General features: G+C 43.0%; 1 protein-coding gene across 1 annotated transcript; it reads right to left on the bottom strand.

Moving 5' to 3' along the window:
• Positions 1-49: 49 nt before the first annotated feature.
• On the bottom strand, positions 50-13,519 carry GNAT2 (G protein subunit alpha transducin 2). The gene is made up of 8 exons (XM_077295248.1): positions 13,121-13,519; positions 10,500-10,542; positions 10,240-10,381; positions 5,345-5,502; positions 3,646-3,774; positions 2,411-2,540; positions 827-980; positions 50-706 (listed from the first exon to the last, which is right to left on the bottom strand). Exons 1-8 carry the CDS (start codon positions 13,236-13,238, stop codon positions 516-518), a joined length of 1,065 nt encoding a protein of 354 aa, XP_077151363.1. The 5' UTR covers positions 13,239-13,519; the 3' UTR covers positions 50-515.
• Between the last annotated feature and the right edge of the window lie 10,722 nt (positions 13,520-24,241).

Below are 24,241 nucleotides of genomic sequence, written 5' to 3'. Positions count from 1 at the left end.
TTCATCTTTCACTTCTCAGTGAGACATTATACGTCTAATTACAGGATTTCATCAGATCATTTTCTAGTCTAAAGATCCTTTTCGTCTGTGTATTGACAAGGAAGGCTGACATGGCGACAACTGGAAGTACTCCAAAGTTCAGTAGGATGTATTCTATAGGTCCAGGTAGTGTTTGGGGCAAAGCTGTGAGAACCCGTTATCCTTTTTTTATTTTGGGGCAATTTGTCATGTCTGATAGAATATCTGCAGCCCATAGAAAGCAGTGTATGATAAGCAATGGGATGTCTTATTTTGGCATAGCTGCCGGTTGCAGATCTGCTACCTGTTTAGTGTTTTTTGCAGAGCTGGTAAACAACACCACCTACATACTTGTACTGCTGTACTATATAATTATTAGTATGGAAGGGTTGCCAATGCTTACACAAAATGCAACCTTTTGGGCTCTTGTTACTGGTTACAATCCTGTTTCAGAAAAGAATAGGAGGATAGTTTCTCAGCAAGAACTACTGTGAAATTCAGAAGAGCCCACAGTCCTTCAGTGTCTCCTTGATGACGATATCAGTCACCGCATCAAACACAAATTTAACGTTTTGCGTGTCTGTGGCACAGGTCATGTGGCCGTAGATCTCCTTGACATCTTTCCGCATGTTCAAATCCAGAAACTGTAACTTGATATAATTGCCCGCATCTTCAAACGTGTTTGGACCTGTCACAGCACAGAAAACACATACATGTTTATGCACCCAGGGGGAAACGTCGGGACATTAGACATTGATTCAGTATGGCAGGACACGTCTTGATTTTGAGTAGATGTCATGGCACTCACCATCATAGTCTGGGAAACAGATGCTTAAATGAACTTTTTTAATTTTCACTTCAAAAAGATCCTTCTTGTTAAGGAAAAGCACTATCGACGTCGCAGCAAAGAACTTGTGGTTACAAATGCTGTTGAACAGATGAAGCGACTCGTGCATCCGGTTCTGTAAAAAGAAAAAGAGGATTCTTATTTTTTTTTACTTTGCCACTTTTTGTTTAGGGGTTTTTCAGTATCATCAAAGGGTGGGTTAAAGGCAGACATTATAATGAAATGACAGGTGACTGCTTCAGCCAATTGCTGACCTTGACCTTATACAGCTATTGTTTAGGTAGATAGGTCATTTGTGAAGAGCACATTCTCCAAGCAGCCAAGTAAACAGTGATAGGGGGAGATATAACTGGTGAGTGTAGGCTCCTTTGTTATTTAAAGTAAGTATATTAACACAAAAGACTGTTCAAACCATGCACAGGCGCTTGCTGCACCCTTTGTATAGCCAAACACTAGCATGCACCTTTCCACGTACTTGTTTTGCATCTATCTCCACCCCCTCTTTCTTGATGGACAACTCCTGACATTGCAAGAACCAGAAACGGGCAGAGATAAATGGAAAGCAAATTGGTGGGAACGTTCACTGAACTGTTTGGCCACAAGAAGGTTGCAATAAGCGCCTGTGCTTGGTTAGGTTGCAATAAGCGCCTGTGCTTGGTTTAAACAATCATTTTCTACAGCCAGACTCACTTTAATCAAATTGTCTGCCTTAGAGCAAAATTTGAGTAATGTTGGAAAAAAACATATTTTAAATGGAACCTGTCATCGGGATTGTGCTCAGTAAACTACAGACACTGTCAGGTCGGCGTTCTACTGATTAAAATGATACCTGTGATGAAATCCATCCTGTGGTAGTTTAATCTGTGTTTTATGTTTTGAGTTAATGATATTCTCGTGCTCCGGGGTGGGACTGGTGGGGGGGAGGGGTTATGTTGCTCTGGCCTCATCGTCATCATTCTGGCTTAAATGACAGATCACTGAACCTTCAGTGACTCTCCTCCTATTAATATTGTCTTTAAAAAACAGAAACTTGGGGGTTGCAGTTTGAGAACCACTGAGGAGGCAGCATCATGAACAAGCATAGCTTATCTGATCACTCAGCCTGATCGGGATATCGGCCAGAAGAGCGAGAAATCCGCTCTGCGCAGTCACCTTCCTTGCTCTTCTGTTTACAGTATCTCCTTTATCAGTGTCCTCTGGAAAACCTGTCAGGCTGAGTGAGCTGATAAGTTGTGCTCCTTCATGATGCTGCTACCAAACATGACAGGTGACACATGTCTCGAGCAGCATTTCTATGAAACCCTTTTAATATGTTATTGTTTTATTATAAGCACAATTTCCATCTTTTCTCCCCCTCCCTCCCCAAGAGATATTAATATTAAAACACATTGGATTGGGAAAACCATTTTCTTAGTCCTTTACATAGTGTAAGTGGAGATGGTACGCAGCCATCAGTGTATTTCATCTGGTTTATGAACGGAATCCTGTACAAACATAGTCCCTCGCATAGTAGAATAAAACCATTATAACCCAAGCGTCGCCTACCACTTCCTCATCCTCCACCAGGACCATGTCATATGCACTTAGTGCTCCACAGAATATAATGCAGGTGACGCCTTCAAAACAGTGTATCCATTTCTTTCGTTCTGATCTCTGTCCACCGACGTCAAACATTCTATAAAAGTCAACCGTATCGGAGTGTTAACACAGAAAAGTCTTATATTCTTTTAATATGGTTACATTAAACACATCAGCAATACATCACTTGGTTTTATGATCAGTATATCAAAGAAGATATATGGCCCTGAATTAACTATAATGGCTGTCTATGCAGATGATTAGAAACCATTGTGTCTTTAACAGGCAACACAATGGCACTGCTCTTTAGCTGAGGGACTAACAATTTGTTCTACTGTTTGGCACAGACCAGAACAGTTGGACCTCCACCAGTTGGTCATAGGATTGCAAACTTGAATTTAATTTTTTCTTGACAGCTTATTAGGCTGTGTGCACACGTTCAGGATTTTTCGCGATAAAAACACGATAAAAACGCTTAAACGCATTCATTTATAATGCATTCCGCAATTTTTGTGCATATGCGGTAAAAAACGCAGCATTTTCATTAATTTTGTGAATTTCCCACTATATTATTGCATTGGGAACCTCCGGAAAAAAACGCGAAAAAAAATGCATGCAGATTTCTTGCAGAAAAATGTCTGGTTTTGTTCAGGAAATTTCTGCAAGAAATCCTGACGTGTGCACATAGCCTTAAAAGTTGAGGGATTGTCAAGATTTTTGGAAAGTCATAATAAATGATGATTATAAGTGATGTCTACAGCCCATAATTCTGGTATGAAGACATTAGTTGCTCACACTGTGAACTGTAAAATGGGGATAATTGCAATCATAATAATTTTTTTTTCACACAGACATGGGCAAATAAGTACCCTACGTTTACGAACTGTCCACAAATTTCCAGATGGTCGTCAACCTCGGTTAATCATTGGGGCCATATATTCTACTAGCTGAAACATCTGAAATAATGTGTTCTTGCTTGAAGTTCATTACTGGTGGATACGCGTTATGTTCAGTCTAGTCACAAAACATATACTGATGATCTTGGATCATTTGTTTTGGAGGAATTGTGAGTTATGAATTTGTGTTGGCTAAGCCTATACCTTCACAGTGCCACAAGTGAATACATTGAATTGTCATATTAGCAAGTATGGTTATTGATGCCTACCATTACGCTTCTTATTTAGAATGCCAAATGGACAAACCTGAAGTGTAGATCTTTAAATGAGAACTGTGATTCTATGATTCCTGTTGTTTTCACACGGGAACGGAGAACATCTTGCTCATTTGGGAGGTAACCAGGTGCTGTGATCCTATCCAGTTGGTTGAGGTAACTAATTTGATAAGAAAAAAGCCAGTAAAATGTTGGAACAATACGCAGAAGTAAATAGTGGCACAAAATTAATGTACAGCCGCCTCTGCGAGATCTTTACGTGCATGTTGCTACATACTTGTAACATCATTGTTTATATGTGGGGTTAGGTAAAACATGTCCAAAGAGATGTCCAAAAAGAAGTTTCAAGGACAACATCACCAGCGTTTTACAGAGGCATCTTCTTCAAAAGGTACGTCAGTGTCTAAAAGCCGTCATGTGCACATACCCTTAAAAGCCAATGATGGGGTTTATGGGGTGAAGAGTCTCCTTTCTGGAGAGAACCAATTGGCATAGACAGACTTGTGGGACATGCAATGCTCCTCTGGGAAATTTAAATCTGTAAATAGCCAGTTCAGAAAGAAAGAAGACAAAAATTCTAGTGTTACCTATCGGATGTAGCAATCCTAAGAGTCAATATTGACCCTTTAATGAACTCTGCCACGTGATTTGGGCTAAGCGGAAACAATCTCCATTTGCAGACATATGTTTCAGGGTGTTGCCCCTCATCCATGCATAGCAGGAGTGCTGATTTTGCAGCAATTATACAGTTGCTCACCTCTCCCTCACTGTCGGGGCCAGATCCAGATTTGCCATCAGTTTTGTAAAATCTCAAGTCCTGTCCCTAGTCCAGATCAGTTCTAATCACTGCTCACTCTCCAAGAGCCAAGCGCTTGTAATGTGTTACGTTAGCACATTAGGTACTTCAGAAGGACTATGCTACAGAGCTAGACCTTCCCCCAGCAGTAAGAAGATGGAGAGCTGTGTGCTACTGAAGACTAATGTTGAGAATAATCTTTTAACCCTCACCTCCATTATTTTTTGTACCACTGGAGTGGTGTCAGTAATCTGTTACCTGCCACTAGTAATATACTCACCAGCCTCCATCTTCATCTGTTATTGGTGCCGCTTCAGTCATCTTCTGCATGAGTGACCTGCCGCTGCAGTGTTTGCTGGGTGAGTCAGTAGTCACTAATCAATGTAAGTCTGAGAACCAGGACGAGGCTCTCATCGGCTTAGATTGAGACCTTTTGACCATTACCGGTCAGTGGGAAGTTGCGGTCACAAGATGGTTGGAATCAGAATCGGGCACAGCTGAAGACAGCGGCTGGTAAGTATATTACTAGAGGCAGGGAACATGGATTAGTGATTCCACTCCAGCGCTGGAGTAAAAGAAAACCCGCTGGAGTGATGGTTTAGTCTAAGCACAGGAGTGGGACTATTCACTTTTGGGCTGTGATCGGCCTGGGTATAGTAAGAAGGAAGCAGTGACTGTATGTGAAAATGTGCCGGATCTCCATTTGCCATAATCGGTGAAACAAAGCACTTTTACATTAATTTATCAAAGACAAAGTGTAGGAGGTGCGCAGCTTAATAATATTGCTCTTTGCAGATTTACACAGAAAAAGAACCAGGCAGTAAACTTATGACTATAACTTTCAGTATTACTGGGAGACAGAGGAAAAAACACCCAATCTAACTTTCCACAGTGTGAAGTATTTTTATAGCTCTTGTGGTATGTTGACACTCACTATGCTGCAGAGTCATTGAGTTGGTATTCTGCTGCTCTTTCAAAACTGGCTTGCACCCCATCATCTTTCCAGAGACTTTTGATCACATCCACAAGCTCTTGAGGCATTGTGCCCTCTTCAATGGAGTCTGCAAGGTGGCAAAGGAGACGCCCATCATCCTGTGTACAAAAATGAATTTCAGTTCACTGGTAAATCAATTGGTTAGTCATCCTAGCTAGTGACAGACAGACATGTAATTAACGCTTTCAGCCAGCAGAGTGTGTCCGAGGATTTAGGATGGTGACACATCCAGGAACGCTTCGGTGTATTGGGGCATGTTAGCAATGAAGGGGTATCGCTTACTGAAGACCTGTTTACTACTTCTAAAAGAGCTTCCTGCATTGTCTGACCATATTGTGGACGCTGCACCTATCATAGAACAGTATTACCCACATAGCACAAGCCACAGCAAAATCCACTTCTGCTTTTTTTTTCCCTCATAATTTTAACTAATATGTACAGGTGCATCTCACAAAATTAGAATATCATTAAAAAGTTAATTTCTTTCAGTTCTTCAATACAAAAAAATGAAACTCAATTATTATATAGTCATTACAAGCAGAGTGATGCATTTCAAGTGTTTATTTCTGTTAATGTTGATGATTATGGCTTACAGCCAATGAAAACCCAAAAGTCATTATCTCAGTAAATTAGAATACTTTATAACACCAGCTTGAAAAAATAATTTTAAAATCCGAAATGTTGGCCCACTCAAATGTATGTTCAGTAAATGCACTCAATACTTGGTCGGGGCACCTTTTGCATCAATTACTGCATCAATGCAGCGTGGCATGGAGGCGATCAGCCAGTGGCACTGCTGAGGTGTTATGGAAGCCCAGGTTGCTTTGATAGCCGCATTCAGCTCATCTGCATTGTTGGGTCTGGTGTCTCTCATCTTCCTCTTGACAATACCCCATAGATTATGGGGTTAAGGACAGGCGAGCTTACTCGTTGATCAAGCACAGTGATACTGTTGTTTTTAAACCAGGAATTGGTACCTTTGGCAGTCTGGACAGGTGCCAAGTCCTGCTGGAGAATGACATTTTTATCTTCAATAAGCTTTTCGGTAGAGGGCAGCATGAAGTGCTCTAAAATTTCCTGGTAGACGGCTGCGCTGACTTTGGTCTTGATAAAACACTTTGGACCTACACCAGCAGTTATAATATAAGTTTCACTTTTTGCATTGAAGAACTGAAATAAATTAACTTTTTGATGATATTCTAATTTTGTGAGATGCACCTGTAACTTGTGTGAGGCAGTGACTCATGTCACAGGTAGGGGTCGTTGTGTGTTCTCCCCAGGTTGTGCATGGAGAAGGATGAAGTCCATAGGTGTGCATGGCAGTCATGGATTTCCGTTCCGAGTTTACAGGTTTGTTAAAAACCCTGCAGTAAGGGGTAGGGTATGTCAGGTGCAACGTCAGTGTCAGTCTGGTGTGTGCTGTTGTGCAGAGTAGATGCCTGCAGAGCGCTGGCTGTGTGTGTGAAGCAGCACAGGCCAGCAGAGCCAGCAGCTATGGCAGCTGAACAGCCTGGCACCCGCAGCGTATATAGCGATGCAAGTCGTCCATGGTAACTGGTCTCTGATGTGGATGTCCTGTGCCCGAAAGAGAACTGGCATGTGAAACGATTGCAAAAAGGTGGATATGGTGCCTGCTATGCAGAGGATATTGTGGGCTGTGTACGGCTGTGTGAGTAAAGAGTCTGTGATACAGCGGTGCAGGACACCCACGGGAACTAGTCAGAGGAGGACTGGAGTGTAGTGTTTGCAACATGTGAAGCTGTGTTTGGAGACTGTAATATGGCATGTTTAGGGACTACAATCTAAAAGTAATTTGATGTGTAGTGCTATGAAACGGGCACTGAGACGAGATGCGACTGTGTGTATTGAACTTTGATGACGTGTACTCTAAAATGCTATGCACCTTTGTGTGAAGTAACACACTAAAGAGACTTTTGTGTTTGAACTTTGTGGGTCACTGCCTGTTCACTGCATACGGTGCTACCGCAGCACTACATATGGTGGAGAATGCAGGCAGTGTGAACTGAGGCATACCCTAAAGCGTGCTGCATAGTATTGTGCAAATCTGCTGGAAAAATATTTTCAAGACAGCTTGCTGTGGCTCGGCGGGGCCATGAAGATTGAAGGCTTCTGGCGGTAACTCGGTGGGGTTATGAAGATTTACTGTGTATCTGCGGGTCCATGAAGTCTGCGTTGTGGAGGAGCTGCAGTTGCAGCAAGAGGTTCTGCAGCAGGAGCTGCAGTTGCAGCAAGAGGTTCTGCAGCAGCAGGAGCTGCAGTGGAAGCAGCAGAGTATGTGCTGTGTGGGGCGTAGAACCCGAAAATGTTGAGATACCTGCCATAGGGGTCGCCAAATTAGGGTGAGCATAATCCCGATAGGCTTCCCCTAGAGGTATTGGCAGGAGAGACTGAAAATGTTGTTTTGAGCGGGGATGTCACAGGGTCATATGGATGCCCTGACTCATGCCCATACGGGGTAACAAGTGTTCAATCTCACAGGTATGAACGGGGGGGAGGATATGTGAAGCAGTGACTCATGTCACATGTAGGGGTAACTGTGCATTCACCCCAGGTTGTGCATGGAGATGGATGAAGTCCATAGGTGTGCATGGCAGTCACGGATTTCCGGTCTGGGTTTTCCATGTGGTTGAAAGCCACAGGTTTGTTAAAAACACTGCAGTAAGGGGTATGGGTGTGTCAGCTGCAACATCAGTGTCAGTCTGGTGTGTGCTGTTGTGCAGAGCAGAGGCCTGCAGATCGCTGGCTGTGTGAAGCAGCACAGGTCAGCGGAGCCAGCAGCTTTGGCAGCTGAAAAGCCTGGCACTCGCAGCATATACAGCGATGCAAGTCGTCCATGGTAACTGGTCTCGGATGTGGACAGTCCTGTGCCTGGAGGTGAATCAGAGGTAGATGTCCTGTGCCCAAAAGAGTCAGATGTGGACAGTCCTGTGCCCGAAAGAGGACTGGCATGTGTAAAGACTGCAAACAGGTGGATATGGTGTCCGGCTGCTATCCGGAGGATATCCTGGGCTGTGTACGACTGTGAGTAAAGAGTCTGTGATACAGCGGTGCAGGACACCCACGGGAACTAGTCAGAGGAGGACTGGTGTGTGTAGTGTCTGCAACATGTGAAGCTGTGTTTGGAGACTGTAATATGGCATGTTTAGGGACTGCCATCTAAAAGCCATATGATGTATAGTGCTATGAAACGGGCACTGAGACGAGATGCAACTGTGTGTATTGAACTTTGATGATGTGTACTATAAAATGCTATGCACCTTTGTGTGTGAAGTAACACATTAAAGAGACTTTTTGTGTTTGAACCTTGTGGGTCACTGCCTCTTCACTGCGTATGGTGCTACCGCAGCATTACACTTGTAAGAAATAGTTTTCTAAACCCCTCTACCATTGTTAAAATGTGACAAGCAGTAGTTGAAATGTAATATCGGCACCAAAGCACTCCTCATACCTTCAGTCTCCAGAGTCAATGTGATGTGGGGTAGGTGAGGACTTGAAAGGTGACAACGTTTTATTTTACCATATCACTACTATGCAATGCGTGCAACCGACTATGAAAAATGCAGATAGTAGATCTCAAAAGTCTTCAGTGACTTTGTTCCATATTTTTAGAGATCGCCTTTTATAAATCTTCCCTAAGAATTATGTGTATAAGAGGGAAGTTAATATTACATAAAGGGAACCTGTCAGATTGGAAAATGCTATTTACCTGCAGATATAGGGTTCTGTCTGCAAGTAAATAGCGGTATAATGCTGCCTTGCTGAAATATCAGCTACTGGGAGAACATGAACTTATTTCTTCCCGGGAGCTGCCAGCTTTCAGTTATAGGGGCATGCATGGAGCGGCTACAGTCAGTTACACTACAGAACTGACAGTCAATTAAAATGCCTATAACTAAAAGCTGGCAGCTCTCGGGTAGAATTAACCCCTTCATAGCATATGACACATAAGTAGATTCCCCTCCCTTTGATGTGGGCTCCGGTGCTGAGCCCACATCTTTTCCGGGACATGATTTGATCAGTTATCGTGTGCCCTGAACAGCTGTGGATGGAATCACTATCCACCTGCTGGTAACATGTAAAATGCCGCTGTCAATTTCTGACAGCAGCATTTAACTCTCACCAGAAGCAAATCACAAACCCCGCACATTGGCACACTTGTCACATGATGGTGGGGTGCCAATGGGTTGACATGACAGATGGGGATCAGCAGAAGACCCTCATGCCTGTCATTGCAGATGTCCTATTGACGCCAGTCCCTGGCCAGCGTTCATAGGAAATGATCATTTCTGCTACACGTAGCAGGGCTCACCCAGCACCAGATGCTGAAAAATGGAAACGATATGCGACTCGAAAAATTGTGTCTTTTTTAGTTTTTTGTTTGTATTAAAAAAAAAAAAAAAAAAATTAGGAATTTTGTTTTGCACCACTTAAACAAAAGAACCTAGACGTGTTTGGTATCTATGAACTCAGTGACCTGGAGAATCATAATGGCAGGTCAGTTTTAGCATTTGGTGAACATAGTAAAAAAAACAATTGCAGAATTGCAATTGGAATCTTTTTCCTACTACATGGCAAAATCAGTGGTGTTGTTCAGAAGTACCACTCGTCCCTGAAAAAACAAGCCCTCACATGGCCATATTGACCGAAAAATAAAAAAGTTATGGCTCTGGGAAGAAGGGGGGGGGGGGGGCAAAAAAAAAAAAAAGCGGAAGTGAAGGGATTACGTTAATTGTCTGACGATAGTTACACTTTCAGTAAGGCGACCCAACAGCATTGTTTTCTGAGGTGATCGGTTTCCTTTAACCCTTACGTACCGCTTTGCTTGCTTCAGCATAATCGATTCCAAGAGTGCTCATAGCACGGATTATAGCAAGGATTGACTGTAGTATGTTGCCGTAGATAATCGCTTTGAACTCCAAGCATTCTTGTTCTGAGTATCCGTCTTGGTGGATAATCCTTAATCAAATTGATTGGTAAAATTACTAGAGATATAGGATCAGGAAGAGACATAATTTATGGGAAATGTAGTATGTGGTGAAACGTCTATGCAGTGGATGGTTATATTGTTACTCACTTCATCTGCTTCACAATAGTGCTCTTTCCAGATTCTCCAGCCCCTGAAAAGAAACTAGCATTATTTCTCTCATATATGATAAGGTGTAGGAGGCTCCATAGTATATGGTTACTTGGGACACCAATTGTCCCTTTGATGAGTTACTTGCATCTCTTTTAATCTGATTCAAAGGATAAGACTGAGAGATAGCCAGGAGACAAGATTATTCCGGCTTCGACCTTTGCCGACTCTTTGCATCGCCGCTGTAGGTGATTGACAGGAACCAACTTATGTACACACGAAGGAGAGATCTGACAATCACATGGAGACTCCAGTAATGCCTCGTCTTCAGTTACCGTTTTCTGGTCTACCTATATTTTCTCTGAATTGATACGGCTGTCGTGCAGTCAGACTATGGTTTGGGCAGCATGAATAAGATGACTGATTCACTTTAACGATCTACAGAAAAAGATTTATTGTACGCGAGTATATCACATACATATTTGTTTCCCTTACTGTTTTATATATAATATCCACACATTTCAAAGAGATGTACAAAGATTGTCCTAAGTGGGGAAAACATTCTACTTTCTAATCTTCTCATGCTTGAACACTGGAGACCATTTCATAGGAAGCTATTTGCCCTATTTGTGTTTTCAAAGAAGAACCGACATGAACACATCCGAAACAAGCAAACTCCATGCAATTGCTACAATAAATTGGGTGACTTCTTCATTCTTATCCTTTAATAGTATACTATTATACAGTGGTTCCCAACCTTTCTAACCATCTGAGCCACATTGATCTCTGAGAGAGGGTCACAAACCATTTCCAGAGGCCCCCCACCCCCTCTTCTACCCTTCGAGTAGTGATATTCAGATACCTCCACCCTAACTTCCACAATAGTGATATCCAGAGCACCCATTACTGGTATAATAACAGCCAAAAGTTCCCCATAGGAATCACACTGAGGTTGCCCACTTTACTCCCACTTGTTATTCAATCACTCCCACCACACCCTATTGCATCCAACTTATAGCAACCCTGTAACTCGACATATCATCCTACCTCCAGTTTACCAGACTTAATTTATCTCAAACCGCTAAGCCATTGTATGTTCATTTAGGTTTGCTCTTCTTTGTAGGGATTCTCTCTAAAATCACCATCTAGAGACCTGCTCTTCATAGCGGTTTGTTAGACATGGTGCTTTTTCCAAATATTTTATTGAAATTTTAAAGTTTTAACTGGGAAGGATAGACAAGGATGGGGAGGAGGGGTAGGGGTGGGATATGATAGAAGGAAAAGGAAACATAAAGGACCTGCAAGTCCTTGTATAAATTGTAACAGTTTGTTGTTAGACATGGTACTAATGCAACAAATTGACACACCCATGAGACAGGTCCGCGAGCCACAGGATGGGGACACCTGCTATAATATGTAGTATGAATGTAGATGTTTTCGTTGCTGAGCTCAAACTATGTTGTTAGAGGACCCTAATTGTGGACAAAGTCCATCATAAACTGCATGTACCTTCCTAATGTAGGCAATAGTAGGAAATTTAGGAAAGCCCACTGCACTAATTATGCCTCAAAATGCACCAAGTGCCAAGAATATGCATATATAATCTCCCAATTAGATACCCAGGTACCTTCTGAGGGGCTGAGATACCTATTTAGAAAATATATCTACAATCATAAGATATTTCATGCTATATCACCTTGTAATAAAAGTGTTTGAGATGGAGGATCGAAACTAATCAAAAGTAGGGAAAAAAATATACAACTGTGCGCACCCCCAATAATCTGTTATGCTGGTATGAAACTAGACATAATATCAATGGCCTTTACAATGCAGATAGTAATTAAGTAGGAAATTGATGTAGCAAAACTAAGGTTGGGTTTTTGCCTAAACTGCAATATTTGATGAGTCGAGGATGCAGAGGATCAGTATTTCTCTTGTAATTTGCTTTGCAGTAATTTGACAACTTACTGGTATTACTCATTATGTAATTGGATTACGTTATCTTCAATCTAATGACTGTCAGATGCTATTCTTGTTTTAGTTTCATAATCATTGTACAGGCCTCACTAGAGGTAAGTTGAGTAATTATATCAATATTAGAGATAAATTGATCACATTGACTGTTCAGTGTTTCATAAGGAGACCTTTGATGTGTATTGTATTGCAGCATCCTGAAACAAACATGGCCTATCCATGGCTAGACAGCTGTAAAGTCTTGCCGTAGCGAGGTTTGTTGGAGGAATTAGTCGTATTTGAGAAAACGGAGCTGAACATTAAAGGACGGATGGCTAAAACTATGTACATCTGACATAATGGCTTCCAATTCAAGTTGTGGCAAATATCTTAAAGGAAGCGCAACTTAAAAAAGAATTGGTTGCAGATACTGCGATTTATGTAGGGATTGCAACCAACAATGTGATACGTTTTGCTAATGACATCATGTGTCACGCTATAAGTGAGCGTTCTGAGTATTGTTAATAGGAGTAAACATTCCAACTTGTATGTACCGTACTTTTTTGCTAAAATGGCAACAATCTAAAATGATGACCACTATTAAGTTTATTATCCACCCCATCGTGGTGCACCATCTACCAATCGCCATGAAATGTAGAGTTTCTCACCGAGCAGTAGTAGTTTTACTGTCTTGGCATCCATTGCTGCATCTTCTTGAAGCTTTTTCTCAAGCTCCTTAGATCTCTTTGCCAGCTCCTTGTCTTCTGCACTAGCTCCACTTCCCATCTCGGACTCTTCACTGTCTGTTCCGTTATCGTCCAGAATCTGTTGTATGGGACTAAGTAATGTTCTGTCTGGAGCCTCCTTGCCCTCCACGATGTCCCGCAATCTTATACTGTGTTTAGTAGCCTTGTGTTCCCTGTTGCTTTTGCAGATTATGCGATGGGCTCCTTTGACGGGAATGTCAGCTTTAAATCTCTTGTTCTTAAATTCCAGTTTTCCAGAGATGTTGTACTGTGATGATCTAATCCTTGTCTCTGTCCAAAGGACCTCACCTGTCTCTTTACATTCTATTTAGTGGTTTCCTTTGATAGGTTGCATACGAAAATTGTCTTCTGATATTTTAACATGTCTCTCTCGATGCACGTCTTCTTCCTTCCTTTCTCTTTCTGTGATTTCTGGTAGATGAGCTCCCTGAACTGAAAGATCCCCAGTTATCACCTGACATAAGAAATCCCATTAGGGTCTCTGAGCTTAAGGATAAAGGGAGGGGGATATTACAGCTTTGGGGCTTGGAGTTGGGAGCAGAATACTGTATGGTAATATAAATAAGTTTGGTGGCACCAAAATAATTACAAAATTCTGTATAGAAAATTTACTTTTCAAATTAAGTTGTGATTGGATACAAGTGTTCTACATTTTTGACACTACTATTGCTGATCTCGTTCAAGCATCACAGCTTAAGTAGTGTAGGGTCACGATTAGAAAGTCAGAGATTTAGTCCATTGCATAATCACATACTATTTATAGACAATCCTGAAGTTATTAGTAAGAGCTGGAGAGTAACACCATATGCTGTATGAAGACGTGTGCTTACAGAAGAGCAGTCTATGCTTAGCTCTTGAGTAAGCTGATCAATTTTTATTCATTGATCAACACAATTTACTAAATAGATTTTTGGACCCCTTTGGCCCAAACAAGACCCTGCCCCCTGACAGTTGTTGTACCATCCCCAACAACATACTGATTCAATGTGACAGGTACCAACTGCTCCTAAGCCTAAAGCTTTGCTGCCAGGATCTCCTGACACTGAAATCAGACGTCCGCATTAAGCTCTTTAAAGTGGAGGATTTCAAAGTTAATCCTGCCTTGCTCTGTCCTTCTCTCACTCTGACTTGTGCACAATGATCTGCTGCTAATACATCACTGCAGTGACCAGTTTTTACATACAGGATCAGACTGGCCATTCAGTTTTCCATGGGATTTGTGAAGCCTAAGTGTTCTCACTGGTGTTCTTTTTTTATGGTATTGTTTCATCACAGCCATGCTCTAAATATATATACATTACATGGTAACGTGTGATCCAACAGCTACGTTTTACCTAGGGGCTGTTTATGTGCAGTTAAGGACGATGTAACAAGGACATAATTGACTTTGTCAACTTCAACAAATATTTTTCTAGAATACCTTCCAAAACACAACTATGGGATTCTGAAAAAGACCGCGTGAAACTGAAGCCATCTAAGTATTTGAAAAGGTTAGAGCTTATGTTATAAAACTGCACTAACAAATTAGTGCAAAATATTCAAGTGTTATACTGTGCTGTTTGCCATTGTTATCATACCACCAAAGCACTGGAGCCAAGATGTTATGTCTCTCTAACTCTGTGCAAAAAAACAAACAACGACTGGTATTAAAGGACAGAAGCTTCAATATTTGATAGCTGAGGCTAAACATGTAAGGATTAGTTAGATTAAAACATATTAGAAGCGTCTAGCCACTCAGGAGCCCGTCTATTAGATAGAATTGATAGTACTTTCCATGTACTGCTACCAGACTACCACTGATGAATGGGGTTATTTATGAACAAATGCACCTTCCCCAGGGGATAATAGCTGATTGCAGGGGCTTTCTGAAATCGGTCCAACTTCAATTCAAAAAGCGATTGTCTTGATGATTCAACCTCTTCAAGTCATTCTGTTTCCAGACCAGCCCTTACCAAAGTAGTGACCAAGATCTCCAGTGTTTTGAAGCAATCTAAGGTTGTCTTCACAGATTAGTTGCATAATATCCTGCGACTGACCTATTCATGTAAATGTGGCTTTCAGAAATCTATGTGTTTGTAGCCTGAACACTTTAATCTGAATGTAGTTGTATCTCAAGTTCTCACACCACTTTCATTAGTAATTTTGTCTTGAATAACAGCATGCACCAATCATGGTTAATGCTTTCTCGAGGTTTCACACTCCTAGCACAGTACCATCACATTTCACTCACGAATGTCTGCAACTAATATGCTGCAGCACTACAGAATGTGTAAGCAAACTGTGTTCATTACTCTGTGAAGACATGTTCTGAAGCAGCTGTGCAGCAAATAAGTTGGCCTCGGTATATACTAAGGGGGTTGTCCACTACTAGGACAACCCCTTCTTGATCAAAATGTTTGGCCCTGATAATATAATAGTATGTACCAGGGGTCCTAAAACTACGGCTCACGGGCCACATGCAGCCTGCCGAGGACATTTATCTGGCCCCTGGGCCCAGCTGACATTGAACTTCATTACAGTTCAATGCCGGCAGGCCCTTTAATCGCGGGCGGAACGACGAGGCGGTGAGGAAAGGCGATGCGCGGCCCTCCTATATGTAGCACAGACAACGTGATTATCATCACACCACCTGCGCGGCCTGATGACGTCACGCCGCCTGTGTCAGAAGACAGAGTCGAGCTGGCAAGGCTTCAGAGCAGCGGGGGACATAGGTAAGTACTGGTGTTTTTTTTTAATGCCAGGTCTGGTCTATCATGCCAATTGGGGACCTATGCTGCTTATTAGGGACATTTACCTGCCTGTTGGGGACCTTTACCCGCCTATTGGGGATCTATACTACCTATTGGGGACATTTACCTGCCTATTGGGGGTATTTACCTGCCTATTTAGGACCTATACTGCCTATAGGGGACATTTACCTGCCTGTTGGGGATATTTACCTGCTGATTGGTGACCTATACTACCTATTGGGGACATTTACCTGCCTATTGGGGACCAATGCTGCCTATTGGGGACCTATGCTGCCTATTGGGGACATTGACATGCCTATTGGGGACCTATGCTGCCTATTGGGGACATTTACCTGCCTGTTGGGGACATTTACCTGCCTTTTGGGGAGTCTCGCACTACACCAGTCTGAGTTTGAGGTAAAAGCAGAGTTCCACCAATATGGGCACTGGTGAGGCTGAAAGGATATGGACTGACAAGGCTGCATTGATGGGCACTGATCAGATTGCATTGATGGGCAGTGCAGTCTATGTCTGTGTGGGCAATTTTATTGTTTTTTGTAGCACTGTATATATTGGTATTGTACTAATAGCAATTTTGAATCCCTAGGAAACAATGATATCAAGAAAGAGAACAATTGCTTCACTTGTTACGACTAGCAGTGACAAATATGGAACCGGACATTGACCATCTCATTAGCCAAAAGCAGGCGCATAGTTCCCATTGAAATACCAGTAAGATTGTTGATTTAACTTTACTTGTTCTTCACTTTAAATATTGTATTTGTTTCTGGTTTGTTTTTTTTACTTCAAAATAAGATATGTGCAGTGTGCATAGGAATTTGTTCATAGGTTTTTTTTTTAACTATATTCCGGCCCTCCAATGGCCTGAGGGACCGTGAACTGGCCCCCTGTTTAAAAAGTTTGAGGACCCCTGGTCTATACTCTCCTCCCGTGCCAGCACGATTCCCGTGTTGTTGGCACTCGCTCTCCCTTGGGCTCTCGTGTAGTTGTGTGACACGTAACACCGGTGCCCAATCAGTGCTGGTATCACTGTCCCTTCCTTCGGACAAATCGAACATGAAGAGGAAGTCTGGGCTGCCTCTTCATGTTTGATTTGTCCGAAGGAAGGGACAGTTACACGAGCGCTGTTTGGTTACCGGCATCAAGTGTCACAACAACAGCATAGGAGCCCCAGGAGAAAGATTGCCTACACCGTCAGAACTGCACCAGCACGGGAGTTGAGTATAAGCTTTATTATTTTATCTGGGCCAAGCAATGGGCATGACAAGCAGTTGTCCAAGTAGTGGACAACTGCTTTATGCACCAGCTATACTAAATCACCTATTTAATTTTATTTTATTACTATTAATGGGGTTTCAAGGCCAAAAAGAAAAACGTACAGTCACTGCTCACACTGTCACAAATCCCCTGTATTCGTAGCTCGAGTAGACGGTCAGGCAACTGTGTGTACTTTCATACTTGCAGTCACGTACCGACTAGATCCACTTCTCTCAATCTAGTTGGCATGTGACCCAAAGTCTGAAAACCACATAAATGTGGTGACATGACCACTTGCTTCTTCTGCGTGTGCAGAACAGAGTAGTAGAATTACTGCACACTTTTTCTTTTTTTGCATAGAAAAAAAAGTTTTAATGTTTACAACTTTAATGTAGATGCACTTCAATGCGAGTGAATATTGGCTTAGTAGTAAATAGTTTTTAACCTTTTCAGGGCTAGGCTGACTTTTTTTGTTAATTTTGTTTTTCCAAACGCTATAATGTTTTATGTTTGTCAACAAATGTGTGTAAGGGATTGTTTTTTTTTCTGCGTGAAATGGTGAAAAAAGCAATTCTGACATTGCTTGTGGCTTTTGTGTTTATTGTATTTACTAAGTAGTAGAAAACTATCTGACAACATGATTCTTTAGTTCAATTTGAATACCAAACTTGTATCCTTTTTATTATTATTTTAGAAGAATTAACAAAATTCTGAATTTTTTATTTACAAACTTATTTGGTTTGTATCTTTATTTTCTGAGACCTGTGATTTTTGTTTTATTTTTCCGTCGATGTAGCTATAGTTTTCTTTGACATCATTTTGCAGTACATAAGACGACTTGATCACTTTTTGTTTTTGGTGCAGGTACATCAACATAAAAAAAACTGCAGTTCTGGCTTTCTTTTTTTCTTTACACCAATTACCTTTTAGGTTAAATTGTTTCATTTGTTAAATTGTTTGTTACTTACCGGTAACAAGATTTTACAGAGCCCATGACAGCACCACTTGAGAGAGGGTATCCCAGGGGTGGATTAAGGGTAGCCAGGGCCCCGGGCTGTTCAGACACTGTGGGCCCCCCCCCAAGTCATGTGACGGGGGTCATGTTATACCTGAACCAGATTATTCCAGAAAAATGGCCGGGCCCTACTCTACTGTAACCTATTAAATATTTGTTAAAATATGCAATACAATTTAGGTATATTTGGATTTATTTTTCAATTTTTAAAATTACCAATATCACATACAAGGAACAAATACCACCGCACCATGTCAAGACCACATATATTACCACCACTTGGTGACCAAATAGCACATACAAGGGACAAATACCGCAACACCATTTGCAGACCACATATTACCACCACATAGTGAATGAATACTACAATACTGATCAGTAATAAAAAAAAAAAAACACAACACAATACTATCACCATAAGTGCCAGTATTCACAGGAGATCTGTACTTAGTATGCAGTGTCTGTGTAGAGGTAATACAGTGATCACTGGTGGTATTATACACAGGAGCTCTGTATATAGTATACAGTGTATAGTGTCAGTGTATAGGTAACACTGACTCACCAGTGACGTCTCTAGGTGAAGTCCTTCATCTTTCATCCAGCACAGACCGCCATCATTTCTTCCAGCCAGGACTCATTTCTGCAGGAAATAACAGTTATCTCGAGCTCCGCTTGCAGAACACATTACTTAATTTTTCCCAACTTCTACATAACACCACATGAAGAAAAAAAGGTGACATAGTGTCACTCTGCACAGTAACAGGACCGCCCCCCCCCATTTAAAACAGTATACGCAAAAAATAAAATAAATACATCACTGCAGTAATAATATCCCTTAATTAGCCCCTATGTCAAGCATTGCCCTCAGACAGTGTGTTTAACAATCTGCCCCAGTATGTCCAGCATATTGCCCCAGAGTGTCCAGCATTGCCCCCAGACAGTGTGTCCAGCATATTACCCCCAGTGTGTCCAGCATATTACCCCCAGTGTGTCCAGCAATCATCTGCCCCAGTGTGTCCTCCAGCATTGCCCCCAGTGTGTCCAGCATTGCCCCCAGTGTCTCCAGCATTGCCCCCAGTGTCTCAGGCATTGCCCCCAGTGTCCAGCAATCATCTGCCCCAGTGTGTCCTCCAGCATTGCCCCCAGTGTCTCCAGCAATCTGCCCCAGTGTCTCCAGCATATTGCCCCAGGCCCCCCGGATTGCCGTTCGCAAAAAAAAACAAAAAAAAAGACTTCTCCTCACCTGACCAGCGCTCCAGGCGGCGAGCTCCCTCCAGTCGCCGGCGACTAACAATGACGTCAGACGCCGGCGACGTGTGCGCCTGCGGCCGACTTCAGCTGCCAGCCTCCAATTGGCTGGCGGCTGTTGTTAACTATTGACGTGCGGGCGCGCGCCCGCACGTCAATAGAAAACCGCCGCAGCGCCGGTAGGGGCCCAGTGAGCAGATGAGACGGGGCCCAATGCGGGCCCCCTCTCTCTGCCCAACGGGTCCGGGCCCATAAATGATACGCCTGCCCAGTCTGACGGGCACGTGCAGTAATGCCCTGATTGCGGCGGCCGGCGGGCAATCTGTGGGGTAGCTCAGGGCCCCGCCACACCACTGGGCCCTGTGCTACCGCCCAGATTGACCCTCTTATAATCGCCCCTGTATCCACACATCAAGGACAGGAAGCCTACTGAATAAAAGGGTGGTACCTCTCCTCCGCATCAGTTTGGGTTTCAGAGCATGAGAAGACCTCCAGACAGTAACCTAACCATCACCCCAAAAAAATTCTTTCTTAAACACCCTTAAAGTGCACACCACTAGTGATAAAATGGGGAGGCAATAAAAGGGCTGTCAAGGGCTCTGTAAAATCCTGTTACCGGTAAGTAACTAAGATTTTTTTTCCCCTTCTCCCATGACAGCACCACCTGAGAGATTTATATAGATCAAAGTACCGTAGGGAGGGATCACCGTTTGCAAACCCCTCTCTCCCAAAGGATAGGTCATCAGAGGAAGACCGCTTAAGACGGTAGTGTTTATAGAAGGTTGAAGGGGAAGAACATTTTGCCGCCTTACATATTCTGTTGAACGACACCTCTGCCTTCTCAGCCAAGGAGGTCGCCATGGCCCTGGTGGAATGGGCCTTCAGGTTCTCAGGAACCGGCATATTACTAGAGGTGTACGCTAGGCTAATGGTGTCCCTAACCCATCTAGCTATAGTACCCCTCGTAACCTTAAGACCTTTCCTATTCCCTGAAACAACACGAATAAGTACTCACTTTTCCTCCACTGTCTTGACACGTCTAAGTATTGTACCAAGGCTCTCCTAACATCTAATGTGTGAAGCCTGCGTTCCTTCGCATTTTTGGGGTCCTCCTCTTACCTGCCGATTACCAAAAAATCGCCCAGATACGACACTATCAACACATTCTGTTCTCGGAAATGTGCAGTCACTTCCAGAATTACCTTGGTGAAAATTCTTGGGGCCATGGATATACCGAAGGTTAGTGCCCTGAATTGTAAGTGTCTGAACTGTCTGTCTATATATGCCGCTACTGTCATGTACTGCTGGACTCTTGAATGAGTACATGGTAGTATGCATCCGTCAAATCTAAGACACTCATATAGCAGCCCGGGAACAAGATCTTTGTCGAATTTATTGACTCCATCTTGAATGGTCTGTAGACCAGACTTCGCAGGTTGTTAATAGTCCTGAAGGACTGGCTGAGTTTTCTTATCAGGAACAGGGGAGAATAAAACCCCTTCCCCTGCTGCTGAACCGGTACCTCCACCAGAACAGTTTCTGCAGTAAGCCTAACAATTCTGCCTCTAGGGCCTGTTGCTCTTTCAGACTCCTTGGAGATGAGATCTTGAAGCTATACCTGGGAGTGGACCTGAACTCGTTTTAGTCCTGATTTTATTATATTCAAGATCCAGGTATTGGCTGAGATTTCCTCCAAGGCAGGTTGAAAGTGGGACAACCTTCCTCCTACCTGGGGAAGCCCATCATTTAGAGGGTTTTCAGCTCTCTGGCGAGGGTCCCCCAAATATGAAACCTCTGTACCTTGATTTCTTCTCCAACTCCCTTGTTCCCTAAGGGGTTTGTTCCGGTTATACTTCCTCCTATGAAAGGAATTCTTGTATTGAGGAAGAGACACATTGGTAAAGCCAGAGCCTGGCTGAAAAGATATTTCCCTTCACAAGGGACTGAAGATAGTCTTGCCTTCAACTGGGCATCCCCTGGCCAGCTTTTGAGCCACAGAGCTCTGCAGGCCGCATTTGATAGATTTGCTGACCTAGCAGCCAACCTGACAAAATCTGCCGAGGCGTTGGTCAGGAAGGCAGCTGCTGCCTGCACCAGCGGAAAGTTTGCCAAGATCTTCTCCCTAGAAGTGTTATTCTTGGGTTGGTCCTCAAACTGTTGGTTGCCGTGCAGGTTGCCGCTATTGCCAGCTTCAATGACCCTGCTGATTACTCCCATGTCTGTTTCAGAAAAACCTCTGCCTTCTTGTCCAGGGGGTCTTTAAGAGCCCCTAGGTCCTCAAAGGGCAATGTAGACTTCTTCACTGACTTCGCTATCGCCACATCAATTTAAGAGTTCTCTCCCATATGGCCTCTTCCATGCTCCACTAATGAGCAACTTGATCTTTTCATTTACCAGAAAAGAGCGCCTTTTCTTCTGTTCCAAGCCGCTGAAAATAATGTCCTGGACTGTTCTAGGGGTCTTGGGATCAGCTATGCCCATAGTCAACCTGATTGTTCTAACCAGCCTGTCCATGTCCTGTGCTGGAAAACAAGGCGTACCCCCAGTGTCATTATCAGAGGAGGAAGAGGAGGAGGAGCCAGAGAAATCCAAATCCTCCCTATCCTTTAATGTTACTGATTCCTCAGACTCAGATGACTGTAGTCCTGATTTTTCCTCCTCTTTATGTCCCATCACAGATGTTTTAATGACTCCTGGACTTCTGATCGAATTATGGCCTTCAGGTTCATAGCAAACCCGGGGGATTCATCTGAGACAGTCTGCTGTATGCAATCAGGACAGAGTCTTTTAATATACGTGCTGGGTAAACTTCCCCCTGCACAGAGCACACTCTTTATTATTCTGCTTGGAGCTGCATTTCAAGGGCCTTTCCTAGTAAAAAAAAAATACATAGAGAAAGGGGGATCCATTTAATATGGTGAACTTTCACGTCGATCACTCACCATTCAGCTAATCAATCTAGGGTAACGGAGATGGAGGCTGGATCGGTTCAGAAGAACGTTCTTCCCTGGAGGTGGGCTTTTGACTTGCCTTGCTCCTCAGGCTGGTCCTGCTGCTTGCCAGACTGCCACTACTGCGTCCCTGGCGATGGTGCTGTTGGCGATGCTGTAATGGCTCCTGTGCCAGCTGCTGCGGTGGTTGCCTCTGCTGCGGTGGCTGCTGCTGCTGTGGCTGCTGCTGCACTTCCATGTTCAGGACTGCCACATTAATGCCACCATAACCCTGGGCACATCCCCTTTTATACCGGGATGGCCCAGACAACCTCTATCTGGCCCCATACTTCCGGTCTTTAAATCAGAGAGCCCTGCACACATGCAGACCCAGATGGCCGCTGTAGCTTCCGTCACGCTACGTCACTGGGACATGCCGGATATCTGCCCCGCACGTGCGTAGACGTCATAGACCCTGGCAGCCTTGCTTTCTGGCACACTCGACGTTCGGGTGTGCCGGCATCTCAACAGCGCATCCCGCACATGCGAGTCCCAGTGCACCTCTCCGGGGCGCTCTTGCAACTCCAGCAAGCGCAATCCCGGGACCTCGTGTTAGCCAGAGACTTTGCCCCAAGAGATCTCTGCTTACACGGTGTTGCACCGACCTCCTGGTGGGTGTTAACTCCAGAAGGCATCCCATCCTGGACACCCTCCAGGTCCTGAGTAAATCAAATACCATTCTCTTCTCAGGTTTCCATAAGGACAGGAAACCAAACTGATACGGAGGTTAGGTACTGCCCTTTTATTCAGTAGGTTTCCTGTCCTTGATGTGTGGATACCCTCGCTCAGATGGTGCTGTCATGGGAGAAGGGGAAAATATCAGAATTTTAGGAATGTGAAAATCTGAAATCTGTTTTTTATTACAACTTCTTTACTTAGAGAAGATACATAAAATGTGCAGAAATAGAGCAAACAAATATAATAAACTTTGTGATATATCTTTGGCTGGAATTCAATGAAGAGTGGATCACGAACAGGGAACCGCAAGTGGTAATAATATTATAATTTGTCCTTAAATAGTGTTGTGCACACCTCAAAAAATACATATTTAATCCTATTACCCATAAGAAGATCACTATGGGAAAAAGGAGGCCTAGGCACTAATATAACATAAAATAAATTTTATTACAAAATATAAATAAAACAAACATCATGAATATTAAACAAGAAATGTTCTCCTAAAAACATGTACGCTAAGAACAACTACTAGGCAGGACATAGATGAACATAATAGTATGACACATGAGTCCACAACGGATAAAAGCACTACCACAATGATATGTACTCAAATGAGATCTATAAAAGAGACGTGAAACTAATAACCTATGACCTTATAAGTAGAGTCCTGTAAGGAATGTCATAAGTATATGTCTAGCACAACCAGCGATATGTGACCACAAATGTGAACCACAAGCTGCCAAGATATTGCTATCATCTCAACTATCCATACGAAGAAAATTTATATATATGTACTAAAACATCATGGAAATTCATTTCCTATGTGTAGAAGCAAAAAAAATGTGCCACAATAAATGTATATGATAGTATAATAATAAATGAAGATGTGCACCGATAGCTCCAAAGACTAAGCTTCATGTGAAGCTTAGGAAAGCATGTAACATGCGACAGGGGTCGCTGTGGAACACTCTAGTTGTCTGGACATTTATTCATGTAAGTTTTTACTTCATTTGGCACGGTTCACTTTGCTGTTACACTATGCACTTTAGCTTGAGACGCTGACTTTACACCAGCATGTTACATG

Source organism: Ranitomeya variabilis, chromosome 3 (genome assembly GCF_051348905.1).
Source record: "Ranitomeya variabilis isolate aRanVar5 chromosome 3, aRanVar5.hap1, whole genome shotgun sequence".
In the NCBI taxonomy this organism is placed as follows: Eukaryota; Metazoa; Chordata; class Amphibia; order Anura; family Dendrobatidae; genus Ranitomeya; species Ranitomeya variabilis.
This window is presented reverse-complemented; position numbering and strand designations above follow the sequence as displayed.

Coding starts and splice junctions, on each gene's coding strand:
- GNAT2 (XM_077295248.1), bottom strand. CDS start 13,238: ATGGGAAGTGGAGCTAGTGCAGAAGACAAGGAGCTGGCAAAGAGATCT. Junction 10,543..13,120: donor AGTAAAACTACTACTGCTCG/GTGAGAAACTCT, acceptor GTTTCTTTTCAG/GGGCTGGAGAATCTGGAAAG. Junction 981..2,410: donor TGGTGGAGGATGAGGAAGTG/GTAGGCGACGCT, acceptor TTCTTTTTACAG/AACCGGATGCACGAGTCGCT.